Raw genomic sequence first — 9,809 nt, forward strand, 5'->3', positions numbered from 1 at the left:
GTTAATTTTGCTTTTTGGTAAAGTTAGATGAGGGAGCAAACACAATGTGTGTGTGTGTGGGGGTGTGGGGGGGTGTGTATGTATATATATATATATATATATATATATATATATATATATATATATACATAGATATGTATGTATGATGTTTGCAGATGACATTGTGATCTGTAGTGAGAGTAGGGAACAGGTGGAGGAGACACTGGAGAGGTGGAGATATGCTCTAGAGAGAAGAGGAATGAAGGTCAGCAGGACTAAGACAGAATATATGTGTGTGAATGAGAGGGAAGATAGAGGATTGGTGAGGATGCAGGAAGTAGAAGTGGCGAAGGTGAATGAGTTTAAGTACTTGGGATCAACAGTTCAGAGCAATGGTGAGTGTGGAAGAGAGGTGAAGAAGAGAGTACAGGCAGGATGGAGTGGGTGGAGAAGAGTGTCAGGAGTGATTTGTGACAGACGAGTACCAGTAAGAGTGAAAGGGAAGGTCTACAAGAGGGTAGTAAGACCAGCTATGTTATATGGGTTGGAGAGAGTGGCATTGACAAAAAGGCATGAGTCAGAGCTTGATGTGGCAGAGTTGAAGATGTTAAGATTTGCACTGGGTGTGACAAGGATGGACAGGATTAGGAATAAGTATATTAGAGGGTCAGCCCAGGTTGTAAGGTTTGGAGACAAAGCCAGAGAGGCAAGATTATGTTGGTTTGGACATGTGCTGAGGAGGGATGCAGAGTATATTGGGAAAAAGATGCTAAGGATGAAGCTGCCAGGTAACAGGAAAAGAGGAAGGCCTAAGATAAAGTTTATGGATGTGGTGAGAGAGGACATGCAGGTGGTTGGTGTGACAGAGCAAGATGCAGAGGACAGGAAGAAATGGAAACAGTTGATCTGCTGTGGCCACCCCTAACGGGAGCAGCCGAAAGAAAAAGAAGAAGAAGATATATATGTATGTATGTAAATAATAAAAAAAACTTCCAAAGGCATCTGTGGAACATAAATAAAGTTAATAACTTTCCAAAACAATCATCAGAAATAATGCAGCATGTAGAACCAGTAATTGAGAGCGCTTTCGTTCTATATTTAAGAACTTCTTCAGAATAAATAAACTGTGCAATTTTCAGAGTTAAAATAGTGTAAGTAAACAATAGAAATAATCTAGTCCAATCAAAATCACAGTTCAACCCCTTAAACCATAATGGAAGAGTAATTATGAAAGTTTCATTCCTCATACATCTGTATAAGGTGGGTGTACCTTAATACTCATATATATGTGTAAGGTGGGTGTACCTTAACAGGAAACCTGAGCAGGAAAAAGTCTGTCTGATCTAATATATAAACTATTCAACAAATAGGTAATACTAGAGAAATAAAAATAAATTAAGAAATAAACAGTCAAAACTATATATATAAAACTGCAGTCCTTAATACATTATACATAATAATGGAAATCAATTCTCACTGTTCACATCTGAGTACACATTTTAAGTTAGAGGCATCATTTAACCCTGAGGAGAGTGTGTGTGTGTGTGTGTGTGTGTGTGTGTGTGTGTGTGTGTGTGTGTGTGTGTGTGTGTGTGTGTGTGTGTGTATATATATATATATATATATATATATATATATATATATATATATATATATGTGTGTGTGTGTGTGTATATATATATATATATATATATATATATTTATAGATAGATACAGTATATATGTTTGACTCTGTCTGTCTGTGTCCATTAATGTCCATATATCTGTGTTTTGGGAATTAGGAAGTAACTGTATATTTGTGATGTAGCGGCTAGTAGGAAGAGCCATATTACCTACCCTCTTAACACATGTAACTAAATAAAAAAAACATTTAGATAACTTTGTTTCTGAAGCTCTGTGCACTTTGAGTTTGCTATATTAAGTAAGAAGTGCATGGGGGGTTTCCTCCCACCTTATCCACGGCTACCATTTTGTAATGTTTATGTCATAACTTGCCTGCATAAGGCTTTAAGAATCTGGGTTACAATATATCGGCACAAGTACAATGGGCTGACTCCCTGCCAAAGACTAGTTACTGTCTACCAAAATGGGCTCTGACTCCCCCACAACCCAGAATCAGATTGAACAGGTAATTAGAAAATAAATGTATGCATGCTGTCTCAATTGGTGTAGCTAGATAAAGTCCCGGCGAAGACCCAGGTGACATGAGTTTGATTAGCAGGCTGGGCACCTGCTGAAGCTGATGAAGGGGATGAGGGGTACCTGCTGATACTAACGAAGGGGATGAGAGGAGTAATGGTGATTAGCCTGCTCACCGCTCTTCACAGGTCAATGGGTGGGGGTGGGGGTGGAATTGAGCGAGACTTTCTTTTCTTTTCTTTCTAATTTCATGAAATATCTAAGCTTTTTTAAATACAACAATCAGAATTTACCCTATCCTAAATCAGAGCGTAACTAAAGTTCTTAAAACCAGATTTTTGACACTGTTTTCTTCATCATTTGACATTTGCCAAAAGTACTCTTTCCAGCACATATAATGTAGCTAGAATCGCCTCCTTCTGTGGTTCATATGGGGCTACCTGTACTGGTAGCAGAATACTTCTCAACCTGCAGGCTTAAAAATAGGTGCTCGTGAAATACAAGTAAACCCAGTGAAAAATTAGGGCAAATTACCCTAACACAATTCCAGCCCTATATGGCATAATCAACCATTACTCCAACAGTCATCACCTAAGGTCTACCAATAAGGGTCTGGTAGAAGTATCCAAAAGTAGATATAACTCAGGTGATTCCCTTTATTCTTGTCCTATCACAAAAATATGGAACTTTCTCCCACTCGAAGTTAGGACACAGAAAAACAAAGACAGTTTCAAATGTCAATTAAAATCCGATCTAACCAAATCTTGGATATGAACACGCTCAGACCTGGGTTAACTCCTTTAAGACCGCTCTAGACCCATTTATCCTCTACATATTTGTTACTAGGTCTTCCTCTATCTTCCTCACCCATATAATTTCTTGCAACACAAACTATAACAATGTTTATTATGTATTAAGTCTTAGCTAACACTGCTCTTATGTTTAACAATGTTGTAAATAATCTCATTTTTATACTATACTACTAATACTCCTGCAGGAATCTTCAACAGTGTTGTTAGTTTCTTTTTCTAAATTGTTGTAATTATTATTATTATCATTATCATTTGTTTCATGATTGTCATATTGTATGGAGCTTTTCTTCCAGGGCCTCTGCTGAAAATGGGCAATCCTTCCCAGTCAACTTCTCCTGTAAACAAATGTAAAAGTAAATAAACAATTAATATAAACGTTGCATAATGAACAGCACATAACTCTTCCCACAACCAGCAGGACTGTTGGATGTTACTCACAAATACAAATTTAAAACACTCACAAAAATGACACAAAACCTAAGCATATTATCCAAGACACTTTTTAACACCTGTAGACTTCAGTGAATGATGTTACAAGTTTCTACCTCACAAAGTTAATTTGTTTTAATTCTGGAAAAAGGAGGGGGAATGTGTTGGTCAACTTTCTTTAGATTATTTGTGTCACCACTGTGTTGATCATGTACTTTGGATTCATGTGAACAAAATGACATCAAAATCATGGGTGACTGGATAGATTTAGAAAATCGTGTGGAGGTGTAAATCAAACCTGAAAATAAGAACACAGCTCCTAAATATGTATGATTGAAAGATCTATTTAACGATGTCCACAAGGAAGCCACAGTCAATGGGTGACATTGTGTGCTGGTGTAGACGTAACGCTATGACCCACTGAGCACTTACCCTTGAGTATGCACAGGAAGGTGGGTTTAATACAGACATTCCACTCCCCTGCCCCCCCCCCCCATTTGCAAAAGATGACTGCATATTTCTCAGAGTCTTTGCTCGAGTATCAGAGACAAAGCAAAAAAAAAATTGTGGCAAAAGACCCACAGGGTCTCAGGGGCATTCCAAAACATGTATATTACCTTGCTTAAAAGACTAACAATAAGGTTTGAATAGACATGCATTTTCTGAAAAAAAAGATACCTAAAACATAATGAGTGGCATTATTGACTCCAATCCTTAGTAATTTACCAGAAAATCAAACAGTTTATGAGATACAGTACAAACATATGAGGCAAAAATTAGAATTTGGGACAGCTGAGCTCTAGTTCCTGCTTCTCTGGACTTTTATCCCAGGAGCAGATGGGCCATGGGAGTCTTATCCCAGGCAACAAATAGGCCCATTGTGTTACTGGGAGGGGTGGAGTAGATGATCTGTATATACGTCTCAGGTGTACTTCATTATGAGGATTTAAAGACGGTTCCTCAGTATGAGAAATAAGCAATCCAAGTTCCTTACACTTTGACATCAAAATGATCTCACATTCACTGTTAATATTTTAAGTGATATCTGTTGGAAATAATACTGAATAATATGACTTAATCAAAAGTATATCCAGCTAGCCATCTTTTTTATAAATATAAAGTAACACATTGTAGCCACCTGTGAGCTTTCTAGCTGAAATTGATAGATGTTAGCAAGGTTCTAGAGTTTGCCCATTTGTTTCACATTATGAGAAGTAGCCTCCCTCCACATTTTGGAGATAAAGGCTGAGAGCTATGGGTCTGCAATAGGGCTGGCCTAAACTGAGTAATATTAATTAATGAACACTGAGATCTCATGTAAAACATGAGCTTTTCAATCTGCTTCTGCAAATCTGTTAAAGTAATTTGTCCTCTGTTTCTGATGTAGTAGTTTTCCAACTTCCAGCTAAACAACTTTGAAAGAAAGAAGTGGCAAATGAATAACTGTTTATTGTCTTACCGCACAGAAAAGGCAGTAATGGGGCCCAGTGACAAACCAGTGACAAGCAGCACGGAGTATGACGACACTGACTGTCTCACATCACTGTACTGTTTTATTTTCCATACTTATCAACCTGTTAGCACAGTAAATCAAGACAAAGCCAAAAATAATGTGGGGGGGGTGATAAATCCCCAAAATCAGGGACAGAATTAAATTACTATTCTTATAAACTTAAGTTGCTAGAATAACAGTGTTTGCATTAGCGTGGATTTTACAAAGGATATGAAGTATGTAACTTAAATGTCTCTCATTATTTATTGACTTCAGTCCTTAGTGATTTGCCAGAAAACCACAAATTTTATAAGAAACAGGCCAAAAATATGAGGAAAATCTGGACAGTCTGCGAAAATCTGGACAGTAGAGAAGTATGAAAGGAATCTCCTACAGTTTTGTAACAATAAAAGAAAACCAGTAAGTGTTAAGGATGCCTACTTAAATAAAAAGTAAAACTCGGCAACTAAGCAACATTTCTAATGGCGTTATGTTCTTAATTGCCAAATGTTTGGGGGACTTCACTTCAGTTTTCACTTCTAAAACTGCAGACTCAGTGAACTGAGGAAATCTCGTACATCTAGTCTCCCTGATGTTTCAGGACCCTGATTTATAGTCAGCCTTTGTATCTGTTCTTCTACCCCCCCCCCCTCCCCAAAAAAAAACTGTGACTTTTGGAGAAAAGCTGGTGAATTACACGTAATAATAAAATTGGTTTGAGTTGGGCAATTTTTTTTACTCCAGAAAATGTATTTTAGTTCACATTTTCTTATTCTATCAACATCTCTAGTTAATAGTATTAATATTTTGAAAATGCCTGTGGTTCCCTTATGATTTCTGGATTTGTCCCTGATTCAGATGAGATTTGTCCCCGATTTAACTGGGAGCCATGGGAAATCTGGAGGAATCCGTTGGTTGCCATTACATAGTTAATCGAGTTTAATGGGCATTGGCAATGCAGGTGTATCTGGCATAGCTACAATCTGCTCTTGGGCCCAGCAGGGACAGAGAGGTTACTGTACGAGACCCCGCTGTCTTTGATCGCTGTGTGTCTCGCACAGTAATACAAGGCGCTGTCCTCAGGCTTCAGGTCCGTCATGTCCAGGTACAGGAGCCTTTGGGGAACGTCCCTGGAAATGGTGAACCGGCCCTTCACCGAGGGGGCGTAGTATACATCGTGAGAACCATCGGGGTTTGTATAATGATACGCGACCCACTCAAGCCCCTTCCCGGGCTGCTGCCGGACCCAGTTCAAACCAATACCACTTCCCGGTCCAACTTCAAACCCGGCGGTCTTACAAGTGAGCCGTAGTCTGGCCCCAGGCATCACCGCATCCCCACCCGATTCTTCCAGTGTCACCTGGGAACGAACCTCTGAAAGGGAATACAAATACGTAAATTAAATAATAAAATCTGCCCAAGTGTAATCATAATGCATTAAAAATCATGTTAAAAACTTTCACCTGATGTGTAGGATACAAGTATTATATATAAAGCTAACTCAAGTCGAGACATTTTCTTGCTTGAATTTTATGTCCCTTTAAAAGCAAATTGTCAGGATCCTTGAGCAAACGTCCAGCCTCCTCTTGCTGCCAGCAGTTTTATACAAACTGGACAGGCCCTTCATTTGCATGGGAAGGCTGAACGGGAACTTACTCCCTAGCTCATATGGCACACTGTGCAGTTCTCCGAGGTTGCAGCCCCCTCCCCCCTTTGACATTAAAAGAAGGTTTTCCGTTCTGAAACTGTGCCAAGTTGCTTGATGCAACAGATGCAATGTAACAAGCACCCATTAAATCATCACAGTCCGTCCTGTTAGCTCTTAGAAACTTTTAAGACCCAGGCGAGGAAGCACATTTAACCAGCAGTCCAGCTTTGTTTAGTGGTTCCCCTTAAAACTTATAAAGGTATCATGCTGTGACCCAGGACTCTTGCTTTACTGTTTCTCTGACTGTTGTACCTAGGGTCGCCACCTTTTTAGATGCCCAAAGTGGGACATTTTTTGGAGACGTGAGATTTTGCAGGACAAAACATACCCTGGGACAGAGCAAAGGACAGAACTTCATTTTTTCCCAAAACAAAAGCTTATTATGTAGCATTTGAGTTGCTTATGCTATTTCATTTACTATTTATGTGTTTCAGATACAAAATAACTGTTTTATGCAACCATTAAAGAAAACTGAAGGTATGTATTTTTTTTTCTTACAATCTGAGGGCATTTGTAATTTTTTAGTTTTTTTTTCGAAGGACACAACTGCCCAAAGTGGGACCGTCCCTCGCAAAGAGGGACAGATGGTAACCCTATTGTACCCCACTGCTGATTTACGTGGAGAAGAACGGTAAAAAAAGATACTGAGTAACTTTTGTCTCCTTCTGTGCTGGATGTCTGCTTGACTGATTCATCTTTGCGTACTTCTGTAAGTGAACTGATCTAGCAGGATTAATTCAGTAACAACATTTGTTGTTGTTGTACATAAATTAACAAATTGTAATAGATGTAAGGACAGACTCATGTAAACAAAGGCGCTGCAGCTTTCACGCCATACTCAAACATTTGGTATTGTACTCTTGCACTGACCTGCTGGCTGCACAGCGCATCTGCCCACAATTATGGCATATTGGATTCTCTGTATCTTAAATCGTAGGCTGAGTTTGTTAAAGACCGTCATTAGGACCAGTGTGTTAGCATTTTGGGATCCCCCAACAAATGTCAAGATGGGCCAGTCTAAGTATCACCTTGTCACAGCCACCCCTACTAAGCAACATTTTAGTTAACCTGCAAACTTTTAGGCCTAGTAAGCTGTAGACAGACCTGTAGCTACAATGTTTTTACATTACAATAGGCCTGTGTACCACACTGTGTTGGTTCATCTCATAAAGGGACATGTACAGTTACTAGCATGTAGTTACAACAATGATACATTACAATAACTCTATGTACAGGACTGGACTTAGGTGAAATGGTGCCTAGACCTACTATTTCAGCCCCCCAACACACACACCCTCCAGTCCTCCCCTCTGTTTCCCCCATCTCAGACTCCCCCCACCACGCACATCACTGTTTCTATCATTTTATTACATTTGGTCTTACTCCTCAGCTTTTTCAATAAACTGTAACATTCTATGTGCTCTGAATTGCATTTTAAAGGGTTTGTTTTCTTTTTACAAAACCTTTTTATCCAATGATGACTTGAACAGAAATTATGATTCAGGAAATAAATTCATTGTTGTTCTTCAGCTTTAGTTTTCCCTGCATCCATTCACTATACCTTTCCTGACCAGGACAGCACAGTAATAACCATTCAGGAAATCACTCAAGCCAGGACCCAAGAAGCCATAGGGTTATAGATGGTCTGAGATATATTTTAGAGTATTTCCCCCATATTTTAATCCAGTTGTGGCCTAAACAAAATCATGAGAAAGAAAAAAAATAACATAAGTTGGACCCAAGGCTTAACGTGCAAAGCTAACAAAATAGAAGCTCACAATAAACTAACAAGCCAGCTGTTGTAGGGATACACTGATCCTTTCTAGGAATACTGCCTGCCTCCCCAACCCCCCCCCCAAAAAAAAAGACAGTCCCTGCCTATTCTTCCCTCTGGTGTTAGATTAGGATGAAAGCAGAGGTTCAAATTGCCACAGTCATGTATTTCAACTGCCTGCTGTCATACATATACATAGCATGCTTGCTCACTCCCCAACCCTAACCCCCAAAGGCACCTACTGTATGCTGATGTGTGATTGTGTGGTTGTGTGATTGTGAGGAAAGTGAAAACTAATGATCACAGTAATGTGTTCTACTTTGTTGCTCCTAGACAGTGCACTGCCCCTACACAAACTATAATAACCTTCTTTGTACACTTCTGAGGTCTGTGAAAAAAGTAAAGCAAACAATGACCACACTGTCCTCAGCCCAGATACAAGCTATAATGACCTTCTGTGCCCACCTCTAATGTTTGATTGTGATGAAAATTAAAGAAGTAATAGCCACACAGTCCCTGGCCCACACTCCCTGCCAACCTACAGCAGCTTTCTATGCACACACATCTGGACAAGACTGGTTTTAGAATGGGTGGGGTTGAGAGCAGAGGTCATTGTCAGCTTTTTCCTATCAGGATCGTATCACAGCCCCGTTCAGGTTAAAGAGTCTAATCAGCAAATTAATGCATTTTTTCTCCTCATATTTGTCCAACCAGCAGCAGTTTTTCTGAGGCTCTCACAGAGTCAAGGATGATTAAAAGAGCCCCTTGAATCCATTTATACAGTCTGGGGAGTGAGGACCACAAGACTCCGAGAAGATCTAAGTGCATAAATGTTCTGTGATATATTTAATGTCATACTTTTGAAATTAAAATATAATTATTGTTACTTGTTTTTTCTACTGATACCCAGAAGAATAATGTGTGCCTTGACATTATTAGGTGTACGCATAGATACAAATCAGTGGTATTTTTTACGTACACAAGCCATAGCAATGCCAGTTTTGTGCTTATTTCAGCAACTAGCAATCTATTGAACAACACTGGTAGTGCCACACTAGATCAGTTGCGGTTGTCAAACAGCATCCAGGTTAAGTCACTTCTATTTACCTCTTGAAGAGTAATGCACACCTGTCACTGTCTCTGATTTAACAGACCTTCCCTGATGTATGTCCCTCATAAAAAAGTTTGATTTGCTGATAAATCATTCAGGATTATAGACAGTTAATAAATCCAGACCTCAGAGTTTTACACTTCTTATTATCCAAAAATGCATGTTCATGCAAAAGGTGTTATTCTATTATCTTTTTAATTGAATTAGAGTAATATTTATAACATTGCAAAACCACAAAGCACTCACGAACAATTCTTGTTGTACCACACAAAAGGACTCCGCAGCAACTTATAGAAAACTTTTAATCCAGTAAGATGTAATTACATCCAACAACAGAAGAAACACAGTTCTGTTCTCTAGCGCCT

At 39.1% G+C, this 9,809-nt stretch overlaps 1 gene segment (V, D, J or C); it reads right to left on the minus strand.

Annotated features, from left to right (window-relative positions):
- Positions 1 to 5,215: 5,215 nt before the first annotated feature.
- LOC122815982 lies at positions 5,216 to 6,474 on the minus strand. The segment is given in 2 exon segments: positions 5,216 to 6,225; positions 6,315 to 6,474. Coding segments are annotated over 2 exon segments (450 nt in total).
- Between the last annotated feature and the right edge of the window lie 3,335 nt (positions 6,475 to 9,809).

Source organism: Protopterus annectens, chromosome 11.part0, assembly GCF_019279795.1.
Source record: "Protopterus annectens isolate FY-2018-M chromosome 11.part0, PAN1.0, whole genome shotgun sequence".
Taxonomy (NCBI): Eukaryota; Metazoa; Chordata; order Ceratodontiformes; family Protopteridae; genus Protopterus; species Protopterus annectens.